Source organism: Plasmodium falciparum (genome assembly GCF_000002765.6).
Source record: "Plasmodium falciparum 3D7 genome assembly, chromosome: 12".
NCBI lineage: Eukaryota > Apicomplexa > Aconoidasida > Haemosporida > Plasmodiidae > Plasmodium > Plasmodium falciparum.
This window is the reverse complement of record NC_037284.1, coordinates 46,299-70,965: the sequence shown is the minus strand read 5'-3', so window position 1 is coordinate 70,965 and position 24,667 is coordinate 46,299. Positions and strand designations below refer to the sequence as shown.

Here is a 24,667-nt window from a genome sequence, read left to right as displayed (position 1 = left end):
TTTTAATATATATTTAATTCTAATTTGACTAATGACTACATCAATATAATTGAAATTTTTTTTTTTTTTTTTTTTTAATGTCTTTAAAATATTATACTATGAGAAGAATAATAGGTCAAGAAAATGTATATTTTGAGAAATATGTTCTGTATAAAATTTATGTTATATTTTTTATGGTTATTGTATTTATTGTTCTTGGTAAGATATAGAATAAAATATTTTAAATATATGAAAGTTTTATTTAAGTAGATCGTATCATATTATATTATATATATTTTATGAAATAGTAAATTTTATTTTGTGGTCTCCCTATGTATAATATATATATATATATATATTTTTTATTTTATAGAATATTGAGTTTATTAAATTTAAAACATTTCAATCATTAGTTTCATATGATAGACCTTCAAAATGTTTATCTGAAAATAGTAAGCATCACGTGAACTCTGATAATAACAAAGGTAATAAGTTGTTTGGTCAGAAGCAGTTTGGAAACATAAATAAGTGTGATGTTAAAGATGATGAATTAAAAATATCTAAAGATAATACAAGCAAGAAAAAGAAAATATGTTTTAAAAAAGAGAAAAGGTCGAATGAAGAAGAGTATAATAATTTAGAAAAGGAGAGTGTAGAAGGTACTTGTAATTTATTAAATATATTAAATGTAGAGAAAACAAAAGTTTTTGATAATTATGAAAGTACATATAAACATGGAGAAAATAATGATATAATATGTATGTCTAATTTAAAAGAGGACGAATCGAAAGAGAATTATATTTATAATTGGAATTTAGGTAAAGAGTCCTTAGTAAAGTTTTTAGGTTTTTCAGACTATTTTAAGATAAATGGAGTAAAATATTCAGATTTTGAATTAACATCTATTCCTATAATTGGTGAAAATAAAAGTAAAGGTAGGGTTCAAGAAATGTTTAAAACAGTTATTCCTTCAAATGATGGGGACCCTGCGAAGGAAGTAAAATTATTTATAAAAAGGATACCTGTTGAATGGTGGATAAAACAGTTTAACTTAATGGAAAAATACGATGGAGAATATTTAGTAAAAGCAGAGAATTATGTTATGGAAGGAGTTGCTTTATCTTTTTTAAGTGAACATCATCCAGGTATTGCACCTAAATTATTAAAAATATTATATGATGGAAAAAATGTAAATCATGATATAATGGAAGAATATAAATTTAAAGATATATATGAATTTAATAATATGTTAATTGAAAGAATAAATAACAATATGGATGGATATATTGTTATGGTTTCTGAATTATTTGGTGAGGATTTATTTGATTTTAATAAAAGATTTACAAAAGAAAAATCTGATGTAAGAAATAGTGATGAATTCAAAAAAGAATTACTTTATAAATGCTTACGTTTATTAGTAAGATTACATAGTGCAGGTTTAAGTCATTTAGATTTAACTGCTGAAAATGTATTAATAACAGATGATTATGATATACGTTTATGTGATTTTGCTAAAAGTACACCTCTTTATTCAGATAAATTAAGACATATAGATAAAAAGAAAAAAAAAAAAGTGTACTTATTTGAATCATGCGTACCAACTATAGGAAAACGTGAATATACACCAATAGAGTGTTGGCGAATTCGAAAAAAGTTGAGAGAAAAAAATATAACAGATCCCTTTGAACATGTAAAAACTATTTCTATGCAAAGGTTCAGAAAAGAATATTATTTTAATGTTTCACACGCTGATTATTTTATGCTAGGAGTTTTATTCATATGGATTTGGAACTGTGGCCATATGTGGAAAACATCTTTTCCATCTGAGAGTGTAAACTTTACAACTTTTCTTGAAAACAATATGAATTTGAGTTGCTATCCGTCAACTAAATCATGGCCAAGCGATTTCAAATTTATAGTTAAGGTAATTTATAATACAATAAAAAAAATGAACTTGAATGAAATGTTTATGAAGAAGAACTTATGAATGCTTTTATCATATTGTTATAAAAATATGTGTTCACATATATATATATATATATATATATATATATATATATATTTATTTATTTATTTATACATTCTTTCATTTTACCTTTAGGAATTGATGAATGAGGAATGCAGGAAAAAACTGAATTTAAAAAATTTAATGACACACCCATGGTTTAACGAAACATAAATTAATGAATATATAATAATATATAATAATATATATTAATATATATTGTATGATTGTTTATTTAATATGTTTTTTTTATATATTTATTATTTTATTTTATTATTTTTTTTTTTTTGTGTAGCTTATTATATATATATATATATATTTTTTTTATTTATGTTTAATAAATTTTTATTAATAAAATGTATATAATTAAAATAAAATTCGATATATATTTTTATTATGATAAAATATAATTAATTTATTTATTTTTATCTTTTTTTTTTTTTTTTTTTTTTTTTACTAAATTTTTTTAAGAACATTAACATGTCTCTAAGAAAAAATAATAATTTATGATTATATAATTAACGGTTTGTAGATATAGTATTAATGTAATTAATTTCACATCAATAAATGTTACCCCGAACCGTTTTTAAATTATAATAATGTATGGGGTGTATGCTTGTGTGTATTTGGTGAAAACAATAAAAAAAAAAAAAAAAAAAATATTAATCTGATAATATTATTGTGCTAAAAAATGAATTATTTATGTTTTCTTTCAAAATATTTAGAAAAAGAAAAATTAAATAATGTATTTTTAATAAAATCTAAAAATTACATTCTATAATACTTTCATATATATATGTTTTGAAAATGAAAGCATACATAAATAGGTACACGTGTTACATATAATATATATTATTAAAAAAAATTTAATTGAGCATTTTATATTTTGTCCAAAAAAGAACACATATTAATAAATGTATAATATATTTTAAATTCTTTTTATAAGGTAAATATTCTCAAGTTTGTAAAGATTTGTCAATTAGATTTTATGAATTTTATAATTTGTTCTTTTTTTTTTTTTCTTTTTTTTTTTGTTACTTATCTTATAAATTCACATATTGAATTCATACTATATATAAATTAGGGAGTAATCCATTTTGTTATTTATTTAATAAAATAATCTAACAGTTTTAATGTTATAATTTTTTTCTTTCATTTTGAAAGAAATATTATATAAATTATAATATATAAATATATAGAGGAATTCTACTTGATGTATAATATTTTAATAATACATTTAATTATATTATTGTTATAGATATTATTATTAAATGAACATGGTTGTTTTATATTTAAGCTATTAAACAATAGTAATATGAACAAAAGAAAAATGAGTAGAATATCTCATTTACATGGAAAATATGAAAAAGAAAGTATAATATGATGTTGTAGTTTTTTCTGGTTGTTATTTTTATGAGTATATTACAATTTAATGATATATGTGACATTAAGTGAATGGAACAAATAATAGAGATAATATCATTTCTATTACTTAAATATATATATATATATATATATATATATATATATATATATAATGTTTATATATTTGTTGTATATTTTATTATTTTTTTTGAGAATAATTATATCATTGAATATAAATATACAACAAAAAATAAATAGTAATTATATGTATTCAATATATTTATATCATAAATGAGTAAACAAAATTATCTTCATTTGTTAGACAGTAGTAAAATACAAAGGTTTTAAAGATAGAACAAAATGATTAGATAAGAAAAATTATATGTATATTGAAAAAAACAATGAATGAATTTATTAGGGAAATTTCTAATATTACTTATGAAAATGCTAATTAAGAAAATAATAAAAAAGACGTAAAAATATATAAAAATGTAATTTGTAATAATCTATCAAAAAAAAAAAAAAAATAATAAATCAAAGAAGAAATATATATAATGTACTGGATACATTAAATAATGTTGCTTCAAAGAGTAATATTACAAATTAATGGAATAAGTAAATTCACGTTGCAAAAAATATGTCGTTAATATATATATATATATATATATATATATATATATATGACATAAGAATATATGCAAAAGAATATCTAAATAGAATATAAAGAAAAAAAAAGAGATGATGAGGATGAATTTAACCCGTTTCGTAGGAAGAAAAAAAAAAAAAAAGCCCTTTAAGAAGTATTGGAAATGAAGTATACTAATAATTTTTAATATTTAATTAAGAAATTTTTTTTAAGCTGAAGATATAATTAACTTTTTCAAAAGTTTTATATATTTGAAAAAATTAATGAAGATTTATATAATAAACATAAAAGTTGTTTGATTGAACGTATTATAAAAGAAAGAAAAAATATAATTGTCGGAGATATTTTTTTAAAAATTAATATAAAATGATTTTTACTTCTTTTTATGAATTATAAAACATTTTAAGAAGGAATTAGAATAATATAATCGTAGGCATTAAAAAAAAATGAATACATAAAATGAAATAATGTAAAATAAATGTACGCAATATATAAAAAATATATATATAAGGGAAATATATATAATAATTTTAATCATTGAAAATAAATATAACTATATTTATTTATTAGAATTAAAATATTTTGTTATTTTGTTTGTTCTTTTTTTCAAAAGAAATAATAATTTTATACATATATAAAAAAGAGTGGTATGAAATAAAATGAATAAAGTGATATATAATTTTTATTAAAAATATTTGATATACAAGAAAAAAAATATAAAAACATAAAATTAGAAATAAAAATCTGTACTTTTATAATTGTTATTATTATTATTATTATTATTATTATATTATATATTTATATAATTAAGTTTATGATTTTTTTTTTTTTTTTTTTTTTTTTAAAGGAAAAAACTAATACAAATTAATTTATATTTTATTAAGGGAATAATTATTAAAAATATATCAACTGTTTGAACAATACTTTTTTTTCTGTATAAACTTGTACATATATTTCCTTGTTTATATATATAAGGTTTATTTAAAAATAAAAAAAAAAAAACTAAAAAAGAATATTGTAAAACCAAAAAAAAAATGTTTTTAAATATTATAAAAAAACAAAACATCTAAATGAAAATCAATATAATACTAAAAATTAAATAAATATAATAAATATAGATTTAATATTTATATATATTTATATAATAATAAAACATACAAAAAACAAATCATAAAATAATATTTAGAAACTATTTATATATAAAATTATATTTGCGTCCAGAACAATTTAAAATTTATTTTATTCAAAATAGGTTGAACAAAAAAAAAAAAAAAAGGGAAAAATATATAAAATATTATAAAATTATATAAAAATATATAATATTTATAAATATATATTTATATATTATAAAAAAATAATTTTTAAATATATTTTTAAAAAATGTTATTAAAAAGAATAAAAGAAAAGGGGAAAAAAAAAAAAAATATATGAAAAATAAAATATAAAATACATGTAAAATAAATTAGTAAATAAAAAAATACTTTTTATAAGAATAAAAATAAATTTGAATGCATTAAATATATATATATATATAATGAAATGTTCTTGTGTACATGAATAAAAAAATAAAATAACATTGACATTTATATAGATAATTTAATTTTAATATTTGAAAATATTTTTAGAAAGAATCATTATATTCTTTAATATATTTTTTTTAAGTATCATTTATTAAATTATATAATATATGCTCTCTTATATATATAAAATTGTAGAAAAATAATAATGTATTTTAAAAATAAAATGAAAAAGAGAAATAATCTAAATCAAATTACGTAAGAACATGCGATATAAGAAATACGATATTATATAAAAATAAAAAAAGAAAACACTTATAATAAATATTAAAATATATATAATAATTTTTTTATGGTAAAATAATATATTTATAATGAAAAAATTAATATTCTTTTTATAATATATTTATTAAATATTTATATATTATTATTTGTTTTTAATGTATTATTTTCTATAACTAATTTTATTCTTAATAATATTTAGAAATAAAAAAAAAATGATAAAAATTTATAAAAAATAAAAAAACCAAAATAATATATTTATAAATAAATAAATAATTAAAAAAATATATATAATTAATTAATAATATTTAAGAATTTACAATGGAAAAGGTATTTTATTTTATTTTATTTCATATAATATAAATAATAATAAGAATATATATTAAATAGGTTTTTATTTTCGTGAAACTTGATTTATTTTTAAATTTGTTGTATGTAATAATATTTGTTTTCTGATTTTTCTTTTTTGTTTTTGTTTTTGTTTTTGTTTTTTTTTGATTTTAAAAAATAAAATGTAATAATAGTATTTATTATTTTTGTAATATATATATATATATTTGAATATCTATTTTGTAATAATATATTTATATGATAGTAAATATGTACCATGAAAATATGAGCGGTATATAATATATATATATATATATATATATATATATATATATATATATATATATATTTATATATATATTGATATTCTATCTTTTATAATTCCAATTTTCTGTACATTTTTAACGCTCATTTGTTTATATTTCCTCTTATAGAGGGATATCTTAGATATATAAATATATATATATATATTTTTGTCACATTATAAATGATTTTATAGAATAAAATGAATATTACATTAAGTTTGTTTTTCTCTGTTATATATGTAGTTTATGTTTTACCATGTTGCACTCAACTTAGTAATAGCAAAAAGGGTTTCGCAGAAATATGTAAAAGTGCAGAAAATAAAAATGAATCTAGCGTATACTGTATGAAAGATTATAAAATGAAAAGTTCAATATATAAATATAAACATCTTATGAAAATTTTTTTAGATAAATATAAATTAGATAATAATAAGATAGCAATAGTTGAAAATTCATGTGGAGAACCCGAAAATTATATAACATATGGAAATTTTTTTAAAAAGGTATTATCGTTTAGTCATTCGTTGAATACTTATGAAGGTACTGGTGTTCCAGAAAAAATATATAATGAAGAAAAAAATAATGGGAAATTTCGATTATTAGGTTTATATGGTAATAATTCAACTAACTGGTTAATTACTGATTGTGCTTGTATGATAAGTGGTGTTACAACATTAGTAATGCACTCTAAATTTAGTATAGATATAATTATTGATATATTAAATAATACAAAATTAGAATGGTTGTGTTTAGATTTGGATTTGGTTGAAGGATTGTTGTGTCGTAAAAATGAATTGCCATATTTGAAAAAGCTGATAATTTTAGATAATCTAACTAAGCGTAGTGAAATGAAGATAGAAAATGAAGAAAAATCCAATGGTTCAAGAAAAAGTAGTAATAAACAAAAATATAATGAATCTGATAAAAGAGAAGACATTAGTTTGTGTGCCTTAGAATGTGATAAGGAAAAAATAGAAAAGATTAATTCATTAAAAGAAAAAGCTAAAACACTTGGGTTAAGTATTATCGTATTTGATAATATGACAGAGAATAAAATAGCCAATGTTACTGTTCAAAACGAAGATCCTAATTTTATTGCCTCTATTGTGTATACATCTGGAACATCTGGGAAACCCAAAGGTGCTATGTTAAGCAATAGGAATTTGTATAATGGTGTAATACCTGCATGTGATTGTAATATAATAAAGAAATATCCTCTAACAACACATTTATCTTATTTACCCGTATCTCATATATATGAAAGGGTTGTTTTTTTCATTGCTTTGTTTTTGGGTGTAAAGATAAATATATGGAGTAGAGATATAAAATTTTTGAATACAGACATATGTAATTCAAAAGGTGAAATTATATTAGGAGTACCCAAAGTTTTTAATAGAATGTATGCAACTATTATGACGGAAATAAATAATTTATCACGTTGTAAGAAGTGGATAGCAAAACAGGCTATAAATTTACGTAAAGGTAAAAATAATGGAAATTTCAGTAAAGTTGTTGAAGGTATTACTAATATATCAAGAAAAATAAAAGATAAGATAAACCCTAATATGGATGTTATCTTAAATGGAGGTGGGAAATTATCTCCAGAGGTTGCTGAGGGTTTAAGTGTTCTATTAAATGTTAAGTATTATCAAGGATATGGTTTAACGGAATCTACGGGTCCCATATTTTTACAAGATGTAGATGACTGTAACACTGAAAGTATGGGAGTAGCTGTTTCTCCTAGTACAAGATACAAAGTAAGAACATGGGAAATTTATAAGGCTACAGATACTATACCAAAAGGAGAATTGTTAATTAAAAGTGATTCTATGTTTAGTGGATACTTTTTAGAAAAGGAATCTACAGAACATGCTTTCACGAATGATGGTTATTTTAAAACGGGAGATATTGTACAAATTAATGATAATGGTTCTTTAACATTTTTAGATAGATCAAAGGGTTTGGTTAAATTATCTCAAGGTGAATATATAGAAACTGAAATGATAAATAATTTATATTCCCAAATCCCTTTTGTAAATTTTTGTGTTGCATATGGTGATGATTCTATGGATGGACCATTGGGAATTATATCTGTGGACAAACATAAATTATTTACATTTTTAAAAAATGATAATATGTTAAAGACAACTGGTGTAGATGAGAAAAATTTTTCAGAAAAATTAATTGATGAAACATTAAATGATCCTATTTATGTTGATTATGTAAAGGGAAAAATGATGGAAATTTATAAAAAAACTAATTTAAATAGATACAATGTTATTAATGACATATACTTAACTTCCAAACCATGGGACACTACAAACTACCTTACTCCAACATTAAAAATAAGAAGATTCAATGTATTTAAAGATTTTTCTTTTTTTATAGATGAAGTTAAAAAGAAATATGAAGAAAAATTAAGTGGAAATAGCACGGGTAGTATGAATAATGGTAAAAGTGGAAGTAAATCTGATATTAAAGGTGGAAGTAAAGATGATATAAAAAGTGGAAGTAAAGATGATATAAAAAGTGGAAGTAAAGCTGATATAAAAAGTGGAAGTAAAGATGATATAAAAAGTGGAAGTAAAGATGATATAAAAAGTGGAAGTAAAGCTGATATTAAAAGTGGAAGTAAAGATGATATAAAAGGTGGAAGTGAAGAAGAAATTAAAAATGGAAAAAAATATGAAAATAATGAGGAAAAAAAAAGAGTACCAGGACGACAATCGGATTATATAAAAAAATCTGTGTTGAAATCTGAAAACGTTGATGTATCAAAAGAAGTTGAATCACCTGTAAGAAAAAGTGAAGAAAAACCTGTGTCTAAGACAGTTCAAAAACAATTAAGAAAAAGTGCGGAAAAGCCTATTGGAAAACAAATACAAAGACCATTACCATATAGTGAAGAAGGTGATAAAAAAGTAAATGAAATGATAAATGTAATACAGAAGGGACCACAAGAACTACAAGTAAATGTATAAATATAAGGACTATAGATGAATAAAATATATATATATATATATATATATAAAAGGTCATAAGATGAAAATGTTAATAATATGATAGTTTATTAAACATTTCGTTCATTTAATGTTAAATATGATATTATTTTTATTTCTTCATTTTGTTATATTATTTATTTATTTTATTTATTTATATTTTTGTTTGCCTTTTCATTTGATTATTTTTCTTGGTTATATAAAAATTTTAAATGATATAAAATGTTTAGTTTTATAAAAAATATAATTCCAATTATTTATTGAATTTTTATAAGGTTTTTATTTTCATTTCTACTTTTATTTTTATTTTCATTTCTATTTTTATTTTTATTTTCATTTTTGTTTTCAATATATGGTGTAAAAAAAAATTATTTTAATAAATTTTATATAATATGAATAAGTTTTAATTATAATAGCATATGAGTGTATACATTTCATTTATATAATTAATATTATTGTATATATATACGATAAATTTTTTTTTTTTTTTTTTTTTCATTTATTTATATGTATATATAAAATATAACTATTTGATAAATATATAATTTGTAATATTCTGATTTTAATAAATAGAATATATATTTTTTTCTTGAGTTAATTTGTTTTATTTTTATTATTATTGTTATAATATTATTATTTATTTAATTATTAATTATTAATTATTAATTATTAATTATTAATTATTAATTTTTTTTTTTTTTTTTTTTTTTTTTTTTTGATTTTACATATATGTATATGATAAGATATAAATAAATTTTTGTCAATAAAATATAAATAACTTTGAAATATATATGTTTATTCCTTAATTACTATATTATTGTCTAAAATATATACATAATCATTGGTATTAATAAAGGTATAACATTATCGAAGAATATTATTAAAATATTCTATAATATATAGAATTATATTACAAATAATATTTTTTTAATTAATAATATATTGTAAAAATTGTTAAAGAAAGTATAAAATATATAGTTATATATATCTGTATATGTTTGTCTTTGTTTAATTTTTTATTACTATAATTTTATGCTCTTTATAGTTTTATTGTTATTATTTTTTTTTTTTTTAATGCATTTCCTTTTTTATAAAATGAAATATATTTATAATTTAATATATACGTTTTTTATATAATAGAAACATATATCATGTTATAGTAACATATATTACTATGTAGGTAATTACTTTATATGGCAAATACAGGATTAGATATAAGGATTATAACATATTATTATTATGGTAGTACATGTAGGTTATTAAAATATCATTGTTTTAATTATTCATAACTTTGTTATGATGTAAATTTGATACATATTTATAAGTAGTTATAATATAATATTTTTTGTGTACACATATATATATATATATATATATAACATATGATTTACTTTAAAGGCAATATAATATAAATATTATATGATGATGGTATAAATATATGAAGTTGTACAAATAATTAACATTATTGTAATATAAGGAACATGTAATATATTTAATACGAAGATATATAAATTATAATAGAATGAATTACATATAACAATATGTACCTTTTTATTTTATTTAATTGTTTTTATCTATTGTAATAATATTATAATAAAAGAACTTTTATAATTTTTATATTTCTATAAATATTTATATTTTTTTATATCATAAATGTGTCGTATTATTTTAAAAACCTAAAAACATAAAATGATAGAAATATATTATAATATAATTGTAACAGTATAAAAACCAATGCTTTATTTTAAAAAAAGGTTTATTAAAAAATATATATTATTGTACTGTTATGAAAAAAATATAATTGTTATAATAATATTAGAGAATATGTTATATTGCATATATATTATTATATAATGAGCTTATCATAAATGTATTTTAGAGAATTAGTTTTAATTTTGATATATAAGAACATAATAAATATGAAAATATATTAGATATTACATGAACGCTTAAAGAAACAAGGAAAAAGGAATATAATTACAAAACACTTATACACACATATATATATATATATATATATATATATATATATGTATATATATACATATTATGGTAGTATTATTATAGGGTATAACTTTAATTTATATAATTTTATAATATATATAATTCCATAACTTTAACTAATAATATAATATTATTTATAATAAAAATATCTGAAAATAAAGTACAAACATATTATAAATATAACTAAAGTATTATATATTTATAACAAATATAGATATAAAAAAATATTTGTATGAAATTCATTAAACTATATTTATAACATAACAGTGTTGTAATATATATAAAATATACAAATTATGTAACACCAAATATATGTAAAAAAAAAAATATATTTATAAGAATATATCAAATTTATTTGACAACAAATTGTAAAAATATAAAATTATAATAATATATTATTAAAATAACAGTAGTGAAATGATATTATATGTTGTTTATAAGATAAAGAAAATATTTTAATTATATAACATAAAGATAATATTCTTTAAATATAATAATAATAATATTATAAATTTTAAATATAAAATTATTAAGTTTTTATGTAAACTTAAAATATAATAAATAATTATATTATAATATATTTAGAAAAAATATATTTTTATAAAAGTATAATTATTTATTTTGACTTTTGTTTTTAATTGAACTCATTTAAATATCTATATATATATATATATTCAATTATAATTATATATATGAAATATATAAAACTACTTAAAATATAATAAAAATAAAAACATGCCATATTAAAAAGAAGAAATTATATTTTAAATTATAATAATTATTATAATAACATTCTAAAATAATAAAGGTATATTTATAAGTTAAAAAGAATAAAAATTATGTATAAAATAAAATTATAACTATATACATATTATAAATAAGAATAGCATATACTAGTTTTTATTATACGACATAAAATTATATTTAGATTTAATGGAATACATATAGTACATAATAGTACATACATATATATATATTTTTTAATTGATATTTAACCATATATATATAAGATATTCAATTATAGTAAATGTTTTTATGTTTATTTATTTTATAGAGTGTATAGATAGAAATGGAATACTTTATTTGCTTCATAAATAAAACATGCAATATAAAAATTAAAACAAATATAATGTAATGATATTAATTTTTGTATATATTATTAAATTACTGGTTATAGAGTTAAGAGAGGTATTTTAGAAAAACAAGAATTCTATCTTTATATTTTTTTAAAACAAAATACATGAATGGATATTATATTTTGTATTCGATTTATATAGAACATCTACTATAAGATAAATTTAAGAGATACAATAAAGATGAATAATAAATAGTTAATAAATATATATATTAATATATATAATTATATTTCATCATATATTACATATGTATATATATATAACTAATATTATGATTATATAAAAAGCAATGTATAACAAAAATATAAGAAAAAAACATGAATTTTTTTTTTTTTTTAAAATATTTTTATAAAATGTCATAAAATTAGAAAAAAACATCTTAATATAATTATTTGTAATTTTTATATTATTATTTTTATAATTTTATTTTATATTATATTTTCTTTTTTATGATAGAATTTATATCCAAATAAAATAAAGAAAAAATAGATTATTCTATAAATTTATATAAAGAGACAACATATATTAATATTAAGAAATAAGGAACGACATTATTTTGTATAAAACAATATATGTTAATATTTAAGAAATAACATTATATATTTCTTTTTATACAATAATGCATGGTTAAAAAAAATTGTAATATTAACAATATTAAAAAAATAAATACATATAAATTAACCTAAAAATATACAAACAAATCAAATTAAAAAAAAAGAAAAATAGTTTTAGTAATATATTTTGAAGGAAAAACAAAACTATATATATACAACTAGAATAAATAAAAAGTTAATTGTTATCTTTTAATTCTATTATATAAAAATATCTATTACATGGTTAGCTATCACGACATTAACAATACATGCAGAAAAACAAAAAATTACTCATTACGACAATAATAGATAGCTATTACAAGAAATATGATAATATATAAGGAAAACTAAATAGTTAGACATATAACCATGGAATCAGAGTATCAAAAACAAACATCTATAGGTACTACTGGTACCAATGTCTGTGAATGCAATGACAGAATTAGTAAAATATATAATGATTCTCATATTAATTATGGTGATGTATGTGTTTATGGAATAACTAGCTATGAGAATACTGGAATAAAGAAACATACTTTGGGTATTCAACCTAAATACAAAAATATATGTAGCACTTATGAACCTGTAAGGAGAAAAACTAAATATTTAGAAAAATGTCAGATACCCTTACACGATAATAATACAGTTGTTAATAGCAGTGTTACTATAAATCGTGAAATGTCCGCAAACAAGAATAGAATTAATAACAATCCATATTATATAAAATAATATGCACATAGGAATATTTGGTGTCTTTATAAGCATTTTTATTATTGTTATTCTTTTTTTTCTATCTCTTATTTTAACCTTTTGTTTTAGATTTTATAAAATACATATATATATATATATAATACATATATGTATTATAGGAATACTAAATTATATATATTAAAAAAACATTTATTATATATATTTTAAATGTTATTTTTAGTTTATCGCTATATATAACTGAATTTTAAAATATATATTAATGTTTATTTTTGTAAATGGTTGGACAAAATGGATAAATCAAGTATTGCTAACAAAATTGAAGCATATTTAGGTGCAAAATCCGATGATTCTAAAATAGACCAATCGTTGAAAGCTGATCCTAGTGAAGTGCAGTACTATGGAAGTGGAGGTGATGGATATTACTTAAGAAAAAATATTTGCAAAATTACCGTGAATCATTCAGATTCTGGAACAAATGATCCTTGTGATAGAATACCACCTCCTTATGGCGATAATGACCAATGGAAATGTGCCATAATTTTATCTAAAGTAAGTGAAAAACCTGAAAATGTATTTGTTCCTCCGAGAAGACAACGTATGTGCATTAACAATTTAGAAAAATTAAATGTTGATAAAATTAGGGATAAACATGCATTTTTGGCAGATGTATTACTTACGGCCAGAAATGAAGGAGAAAGAATAGTGCAGAATCATCCAGATACAAATAGTTCCAATGTTTGTAATGCATTAGAAAGAAGTTTTGCTGACATTGCAGATATTATTAGAGGTACAGATCTATGGAAAGGTACTAATAGTAATTTAGAACAAAATTTAAAACAAATGTTTGCAAAAATACGAGAAAACGACAAGGTACTTCAAGATAAATACCCAAAGGACCAAAATTATAGAAAATTACGAGAAGATTGGTGGAATGCTAATAGACAAAAGGTGTGGGAAGTTATTACTTGTGGTGCGCGAAGTAACGATTTACTCATAAAACGTGGATGGAGAACATCTGGAAAATCTAATGGAGACAATAAACTTGAATTGTGTCGCAAATGTGGCCATTATGAAGAAAAGGTTCCTACCAAATTAGATTATGTCCCTCAATTCTTAAGGTGGTTAACAGAATGGATAGAGGATTTTTATAGAGAGAAGCAAAATCTGATCGATGACATGGAGAGACACCGTGAAGAGTGTACATCAGAGGATCATAAATCTAAAGAAGGTACATCATATTGTAGTACCTGTAAAGACAAATGTAAGAAATATTGTGAATGTGTGAAGAAATGGAAATCCGAATGGGAAAATCAAAAAAATAAATATACAGAATTATATCAACAAAACAAAAACGAAACTTCGCAAAAAAATACATCAAGATATGATGATTATGTTAAAGATTTTTTTAAAAAACTTGAAGCTAATTATTCGTCTCTTGAAAATTATATAAAGGGTGATCCTTATTTCGCAGAATATGCAACCAAATTATCATTTATTTTAAATTCATCAGATGCTAATAATCCGTCTGAAAAAATACAAAAAAATAATGATGAAGTATGTAACTGTAATGAATCAGGAATTGCATCTGTTGAACAGGAACAAATATCGGATCCGTCGTCGAATAAAACATGTATCACACATAGCTCCATAAAAGCTAATAAGAAAAAAGTATGTAAACATGTAAAGTTGGGTGTTCGTGAAAATGATAAAGATTTGAGAGTATGCGTAATTGAGCACACTTCCTTAAGTGGTGTTGAAAATTGTTGTTGCCAAGATTTCTTGCGAATTCTTCAAGAAAATTGTAGTGATAATAAAAGTGGATCTAGTTCTAATGGTAGTTGTAATAACAAAAATCAGGAAGCATGTGAAAAAAATTTAGAAAAAGTACTTGCATCTTTAACTAATTGTTATAAATGCGACAAATGTAAATCTGAACAATCAAAAAAAAATAACAAAAATTGGATATGGAAAAAATCCTCTGGTAAGGAAGGTGGATTACAAAAAGAATATGCTAATACAATAGGTTTACCCCCAAGAACACAATCCTTATGTTTAGTAGTGTGTTTAGATGAAAAAGGAAAAAAAACACAAGAACTTAAGAATATTAGGACCAATTCAGAATTATTAAAAGAGTGGATAATTGCTGCATTTCATGAAGGAAAAAATTTAAAACCTTCCCATGAAAAAAAAAATGATGACAATGGAAAAAAATTATGCAAAGCTTTAGAATACAGTTTTGCCGATTATGGAGATTTAATTAAAGGTACAAGTATATGGGATAATGAATATACAAAAGATTTGGAACTAAATTTACAAAAAATTTTTGGAAAACTTTTTCGTAAATATATAAAAAAGAATAATACTGCTGAACAAGATACTTCATATTCTTCTCTTGATGAATTAAGAGAATCATGGTGGAACACGAACAAAAAATATATTTGGTTAGCAATGAAACATGGTGCGGGAATGAATAGTACTACGTGTTGTGGTGATGGTAGTGTCACTGGTAGTGGTAGTAGTTGTGATGATATTCCTACGATTGATTTGATCCCTCAATATTTACGGTTTTTGCAAGAATGGGTAGAACATTTTTGTAAACAACGTCAAGAAAAAGTAAAACCTGTGATAGAGAATTGTAAGTCGTGTAAGGAAAGTGGAGGTACATGTAACGGTGAGTGTAAAACTGAATGTAAAAATAAATGTGAAGTATACAAAAAATTTATTGAAGACTGTAAGGGTGGTGATGGTACTGCTGGATCCTCATGGGTGAAAAGGTGGGACCAAATATATAAGAGGTATTCCAAATATATAGAAGACGCGAAACGAAACCGTAAAGCGGGCACAAAAAATTGTGGCCCAAGTAGTACTACAAATGCTGCCGAAAATAAATGTGTACAATCAGATATCGATTCGTTTTTCAAACATTTAATTGATATAGGATTGACCACACCATCTTCTTATTTATCTATTGTTCTTGATGACAACATATGTGGCGCGGACAAAGCTCCTTGGACAACATACACGACATACACAACAACAGAAAAATGTAATAAAGAAACAGATAAATCAAAGTTACAACAATGTAATACTGCCGTGGTTGTAAATGTTCCGTCTCCACTGGGTAACACTCCACACGGATATAAATACGCATGCCAGTGTAAAATACCAACTAATGAAGAAACATGTGATGATAGAAAAGAATATATGAATCAATGGAGTTGTGGTAGCGCACGAACTATGAAACGTGGTTATAAAAATGACAACTACGAATTATGTAAATATAATGGTGTAGATGTAAAACCGACAACAGTTAGATCAAATAGCTCTAAATTAGATGACAAGGATGTGACGTTCTTTAATTTGTTTGAACAGTGGAACAAAGAAATACAATATCAGATAGAGCAGTATATGACAAATACAAAAATATCGTGCAATAACGAGAAAAACGTATTGAGTAGGGTGTCAGACGAAGCTGCGCAACCAAAATTTAGTGACAATGAAAGAGATAGAAATAGCATTACCCATGAGGATAAGAATTGCAAAGAAAAATGTAAATGTTACAGTTTATGGATAGAAAAAATTAATGATCAGTGGGATAAACAGAAAGACAATTATAATAAATTTCAAAGAAAACAAATATATGATGCAAATAAAGGTTCTCAGAATAAAAAAGTTGTTAGTTTATCTAATTTTTTGTTTTTTTCATGTTGGGAAGAATATATACAAAAATATTTCAATGGCGATTGGAGTAAAATTAAGAATATAGGATCTGATACGTTTGAGTTTCTAATAAAAAAATGTGGAAACGATTCAGGTGATGGAGAAACAATATTTAGTGAAAAATTGAATAATGCAGAAAAAAAATGTAAGGAAAATGAAAGTACCAATAATAAAATGAAATCAAGTGAAACATCATGTGACTGTAGTGAACCTATTTATATTCGTGGGTGTCAACCAAAAATTTATGATGGAAAAATATTTCCAGGTAAAGGAGGCGAGAAACAATGGATATGTAAAGATACTATAATACATGGAGATACAAATGGTGCCTGTATCCCTCCAAGAACACAAAATTTATGTGTTGGAGAGTTATGGGATAAACGTTATGGTGGAAGGAGTAATATTAAAAATGATACAAAGGAATCATTAAAACAGAAAATAAAAAATGCTATACAAAAAGAAACGGAATTGTTGTATGAATACCACGATAAAGGTACAGCAATTATATCACGAAATCCTATGAAAGGACAAAAAGAAAAAGAAGAAAAAAACAATGATTCTAATGGATTACCAAAAGGTTTTTGTCATGCTGTTCAAAGAAGTTTTATTGATTATAAGAATATGATTTTGGGTACCAGTGTAAATATATATGAGTACATTGGAAAATTACAAGAAGATATAAAAAAAATTATCGAAAAAGGAACAACTAAACAAAACGGAAAAACAGTTGGTAGTGGTGCAGAAAACGTAAATGCTTGGTGGAAAGGAATTGAGGGGGAAATGTGGGATGCAGTAAGATGTGCTATAACAAAAATAAATAAAAAACAAAAGAAGAATGGTACATTTAGTATCGATGAATGTGGAATATTCCCCCCAACAGGAAATGATGAGGATCAGTCCGTTTCGTGGTTTAAAGAATGGAGCGAACAGTTTTGTATAGAACGATTACAATATGAAAAAAATATACGTGACGCATGCACTAATAATGGTCAAGGAGATAAAATACAAGGAGATTGTAAAAGAAAATGTGAAGAATATAAAAAATATATTTCTGAAAAAAAACAAGAATGGGACAAACAAAAAACAAAATATGAAAATAAATATGTAGGAAAATCTGCGAGTGATTTATTGAAAGAAAATTATCCTGAATGTATATCAGCAAATTTTGATTTTATATTTAACGATAATATTGAATATAAAACATATTATCCATATGGAGATTATAGCAGTATATGTTCGTGCGAACAAGTAAAATATTATGAATATAATAATGCTGAGAAAAAAAATAATAAATCTCTTTGTCATGAAAAAGGTAATGATAGGACATGGAGTAAAAAATATATAAAAAAATTGGAAAATGGTCGAACATTAGAGGGTGTATACGTCCCCCCAAGACGGCAACAATTATGTCTTTATGAACTATTTCCAATAATTATAAAAAACAAAAATGATATTACAAACGCAAAAAAAGAATTATTGGAAACATTACAAATAGTTGCAGAGCGAGAAGCATATTATTTATGGAAACAGTATCATGCACATAATGATACAACTTATCTTGCACATAAGAAAGCTTGTTGTGCTATTCGTGGAAGTTTTTATGATTTGGAAGATATTATTAAAGGCAACGATTTAGTGCATGACGAATACACGAAATATATAGACAGTAAATTAAACGAAATTTTCGATAGTAGCAATAAAAATGATATAGAGACAAAACGTGCGCGTACAGATTGGTGGGAAAACGAAGCAATTGCTGTTCCTAACATAACAGGTGCAAATAAAAGTGATCCTAAAACAATTAGGCAGCTAGTATGGGATGCTATGCAATCTGGAGTAAGAAAGGCCATCGATGAAGAAAAGGAAAAAAAAAAACCGAATGAAAATTTTCCTCCATGTATGGGAGTTCAACATATAGGAATAGCCAAACCTCAATTTATAAGATGGTTGGAAGAATGGACAAATGAGTTTTGCGAGAAATATACAAAATATTTCGAAGATATGAAATCCAATTGTAATCTCAGAAAAGGTGCTGATGATTGTGATGATAATAGTAATATCGAATGTAAAAAAGCATGTGCAAATTATACGAATTGGTTAAATCCAAAAAGGATAGAATGGAATGGAATGAGCAATTATTATAATAAAATATACCGTAAAAGTAACAAAGAATCGGAAGATGGAAAAGATTATTCAATGATTATGGAACCTACAGTCATTGACTATTTGAACAAAAGATGCAATGGCGAAATTAATGGGAACTACATTTGTTGTAGTTGTAAAAATATAGGTGAAAATAGCACTTCAGGTACAGTTAATAAAAAACTACAAAAAAAGGAAACACAATGTGAAGACAATAAAGGACCTCTAGATTTAATGAACAAGGTATTAAATAAAATGGACCCAAAATATAGCGAGCACAAGATGAAGTGCACAGAAGTTTACTTGGAACATGTTGAAGAACAATTAAAAGAAATTGACAATGCAATAAAAGATTACAAATTATATCCTTTAGATAGATGTTTTGACGACAAGAGCAAGATGAAGGTGTGTGATTTAATTGGAGATGCTATAGGATGTAAACATAAGACAAAACTGGATGAACTTGATGAATGGAATGATGTGGATATGCGAGATCCTTACAATAAGTATAAAGGTGTTTTAATTCCTCCTAGACGTAGACAATTGTGTTTCTCAAGGATTGTGAGAGGTCCCGCAAATTTAAGAAACTTAAAGGAATTTAAAGAAGAAATTTTAAAAGGAGCCCAATCGGAAGGTAAGTTTTTGGGTAATTATTATAACGAAGATAAAGATAAAGAAAAGGCGCTAGAAGCTATGAAAAACAGTTTTTACGATTATGAATATATAATAAAAGGTAGTGATATGTTAACAAATATACAATTCAAGGATATTAAAAGGAAATTAGACAGATTACTAGAAAAAGAGACTAATAATACCGAAAAAGTTGACGATTGGTGGGAAACAAATAAGAAATCTATATGGAATGCTATGTTATGTGGGTACAAGAAATCTGGGAATAAAATAATAGATCCATCATGGTGTACCATACCTACTACAGAAACCCCTCCGCAATTTTTACGATGGATAAAAGAATGGGGAACAAACGTGTGTATACAAAAAGAAGAGCATAAAGAATACGTTAAATCAAAATGTTCTAATGTTACTAATTTAGGGGCACAAGAATCGGAATCAAAAAATTGTACATCAGAAATTAAAAAATATCAAGAATGGAGCAGGAAAAGGTCTATTCAGTGGGAAGCTATATCCGAAGGTTATAAAAAATATAAGGGTATGGATGAATTTAAAAATACATTTAAAAATATAAAGGAACCGGATGCTAATGAACCGAATGCTAATGAATATTTGAAGAAACATTGTTCTAAATGTCCGTGTGGATTTAATGATATGCAAGAAATAACTAAATATACAAACATCGGAAATGAAGCATTTAAGCAAATAAAAGAACAAGTTGATATTCCAGCTGAACTTGAAGATGTTATTTACCGTCTAAAACATCATGAGTATGATAAAGGTAATGATTATATTTGTAATAAATATAAAAATATAAACGTTAATATGAAAAAAAATAATGATGATACTTGGACTGATTTGGTTAAAAATTCTTCGGACATTAATAAAGGTGTGCTATTACCTCCACGAAGAAAAAATTTGTTTCTAAAAATTGATGAATCAGATATATGTAAATATAAAAGAGATCCTAAATTGTTTAAAGATTTCATTTATTCGTCGGCAATTTCTGAAGTTGAAAGGTTAAAAAAAGTATATGGTGAGGCTAAAACGAAAGTTGTTCATGCAATGAAATATAGTTTTGCCGATATAGGAAGTATTATCAAAGGCGATGATATGATGGAAAACAATTCGTCTGATAAGATAGGTAAAATTTTGGGAGATGGAGTCGGACAAAATGAAAAACGTAAAAAATGGTGGGACATGAATAAATATCACATATGGGAATCTATGTTATGTGGATACAAACATGCCTACGGAAATATTTCAGAAAATGATAGAAAAATGCTTGATATACCTAATAATGATGACGAACATCAATTTCTTCGATGGTTTCAAGAATGGACTGAAAATTTCTGTACAAAAAGAAATGAATTGTATGAAAATATGGTCACTGCATGCAATTCTGCGAAATGCAATACATCTAATGGATCTGTTGATAAAAAAGAATGCACTGAAGCATGTAAAAATTATAGTAATTTTATTTTAATAAAAAAAAAGGAGTATCAGTCACTAAATAGTCAATACGATATGAATTATAAAGAAACCAAAGCAGAAAAAAAAGAATCCCCAGAATATTTCAAAGATAAATGTAATGGTGAATGTAGTTGTCTCTCTGAATATTTTAAGGATGAAACAAGATGGAAAAATCCTTATGAAACTCTGGATGACACAGAAGTTAAAAATAATTGTATGTGCAAACCTCCCCCCCCAGCTAGTAATAATACCAGTGACATTCTGCAAAAAACCATTCCTTTTGGTATTGCGTTGGCGTTAGGATCAATTGCTTTTTTATTCATGAAGGTAATATATATATATATATATATATATGTGTTGTATATGTATGTATGTATGTATGTATGTATGTTATGTGTATATGTTATATATGTATTTAAAATATGTATTTATATTGAAAAAGAAAAAAGGAAAAAGTAATATAGGAATATATCTATTAAAAAAAAAAAGAGAGTGATTTTAGAATAATAAAAATAGAAAAAATGAAAATAAAAATTTTTATAAAATAAAAAATGAGAAATATCATCAAAGAAAAAAAAACAATTTATTAAAAAACTAATTAAAATTAAAAATAAATAAAAAAAAAATTAACATATAAATTTTTATAAAATAAGAAATGGAAATTTTATAAAAAAAAAAAAAAAAAAAATTTCATTAAATAAAAAATAAAAAAAAATATTTAACAAAAAAATTAAAAGAATTTATTTACAAAAAAAATTATAAAAATTTATTTACAAAAAAAATTATAAAAATTTATTTACAAAAAAAATTTAAAAAAATTTTATATAATGAGAATTAAATGGAAATTTAAATAAAAAAAAAAAAGAAAAAATATTTATAAAATGAGAAATTGAAATTTAAAAAAAAAAAAAAGTATAAAAAAAAAATTATGTTTAAAAAAAAAAAAAAAAAATTACATGCATATATATGCACAAAATTTATTTATATATACATACATACATACCCATACAAATATATATATATACATACCCATACAAATATATATATATACATACCCATACATACATATATATATATATACCCCAACATATACATTCACATACATACATACCTACCTAAATACATACACATATAAATACTTACATACATATATATATTCAATTTTTTATTCTAGAAAAAACCCAAAACACCTGTGGACCTTTTACGTGTACTTGATATACCTAAAGGCGATTATGGAATACCCACCCCCAAATCATCCAATAGATATATCCCCTATGCAAGTGATCGATATAAAGGCAAAACATATATTTATATGGAAGGAGATACTAGTGGAGATGACGATAAATATATTTGGGACTTATCTTCCTCTGATATAACTTCCTCCGAAAGTGAGTATGAAGAAGTGGATATCAATGATATATATGTACCAAGTTTTCCCAAATATAAAACGTTCATTGAATTAGTACTAGAACCTTCCAAAAGGGATACATTTAATACATCAAGTGGTGACACATTCACCAATAAACTTACGGATGATGAATGGAACCAATTGAAACAGGATTTTATTGAACAATATTTACAAAACATACAAAAGGATTTTATTTTACATGATAGTATGGATGAAAAACCTTTTATTACTCAAATCCAGGATAGATTTCTTGATAGTAGTCATGAAGAAGTTACTTATAATATTGATTGGAATGTTCCTGAAAATATTAATAGGATTACTAATAACATGGACGATCCAAAATACTGCTCAAATAATATGTATACTGGTACCGATTTAATTAATGATTCATTAAATGGTAACCAATATATTGATATATATGATGAGATGCTGAAACGAAAAGAAAACGAATTATTTGGAACATATCATACAAAATATACAACCTTTAACAGTGTTTCTAAACAAACACCTAGTGACCCGATAATTAACCAACTAGATTTATATCATAAATGGATAGACAAACATAGAGATATTTGCGAACAGTGGAAAACCAAAGAGGATATGTTATATAAATTGAATGAAGTGTGGAATATGGAACGTAAGGAATATCTATTGGATATACAACCATCAACTCTGGATGATATTCATAAAATTAATGATGAAACATATAATATTATTAGTACAAATAATATATATGATCATCCCTCACAGGAAACCCCCCTCCAACTACTTGGATCAACAAATATTATACCCAGTTATATTACCACGGAACAAAATAATGGATTGCGCACAAATATATCTATGGATACATATATTGATGAAACAAATAATAATAATGTGGTAGCCACTAGTATAATAGGTGACGATCAGATGGAAAATTCGTACAATTGTTGATGATATAGAAAATAAATATCGTGAAAAATATAAGGAAATGAAACTAATTTAGGTGATGATTTATATGTGTATATATAAATCAATAAAATATAAGTATTACAAATAATTTAAATGATGTAGTACATATAAATATATCTAATAAATGCAATGCATAAAATATATGGAAAGTATATAAATATGTAAAAACTATGTTTTTTATATTATTATTATAAATGTGGGACAAACTATCTTATAACTTATTGGAATATATTTAAATTCATTCATTTATATATATATATATATATAATGAATCATATATAGATTAAAAATTATTTACTTTTAAAATTATTATAAAATTATTTTTATTTTTTTTTGATATTTATACTTGTAATTATCATTATATAGTATTGAAAACATTTTATATAAATATTATGTTTTTCATTTATAATTACTAATTATAAATAATATTAAATTATATTATTCCTTATATTAATTACTATATGTAATATC

At 22.4% G+C, this 24,667-nt stretch overlaps 4 protein-coding genes across 4 annotated transcripts; all 4 read left to right on the top strand.

Moving 5' to 3' along the window:
• Window positions 1-123: 123 nt before the first annotated feature.
• On the top strand, window positions 124-2,158 carry PF3D7_1200800 (serine/threonine protein kinase, FIKK family; the record flags this gene model as incomplete). Its single annotated transcript, XM_001350381.2, has 3 exons — window positions 124-198; window positions 353-1,903; window positions 2,081-2,158. The coding sequence occupies 3 exons, from the start codon at window positions 124-126 to the stop codon at window positions 2,156-2,158; spliced, it is 1,704 nt and encodes a 567-aa protein (XP_001350417.2).
• Window positions 2,159-6,629: 4,471 nt separating this feature from the next.
• On the top strand, window positions 6,630-9,410 carry PF3D7_1200700 (acyl-CoA synthetase; the record flags this gene model as incomplete). The annotated part of the gene is made up of 1 exon (XM_001350380.1): window positions 6,630-9,410. One exon carries the CDS (start codon window positions 6,630-6,632, stop codon window positions 9,408-9,410), a length of 2,781 nt encoding a protein of 926 aa, XP_001350416.1.
• Window positions 9,411-13,530: 4,120 nt separating this feature from the next.
• Window positions 13,531-13,890, top strand: PF3D7_1200610 (VAR2CSA uORF; the record flags this gene model as incomplete). The annotated part of the gene is made up of 1 exon (XM_024473376.1): window positions 13,531-13,890. One exon carries the CDS (start codon window positions 13,531-13,533, stop codon window positions 13,888-13,890), a length of 360 nt encoding a protein of 119 aa, XP_024329142.1.
• Window positions 13,891-14,160: 270 nt separating this feature from the next.
• On the top strand, window positions 14,161-24,178 carry PF3D7_1200600 (erythrocyte membrane protein 1, PfEMP1; the record flags this gene model as incomplete). The annotated part of the gene is made up of 2 exons (XM_001350379.1): window positions 14,161-22,164; window positions 23,012-24,178. 2 exons carry the CDS (start codon window positions 14,161-14,163, stop codon window positions 24,176-24,178), a joined length of 9,171 nt encoding a protein of 3,056 aa, XP_001350415.1.
• Window positions 24,179-24,667: the final 489 nt, after the last annotated feature.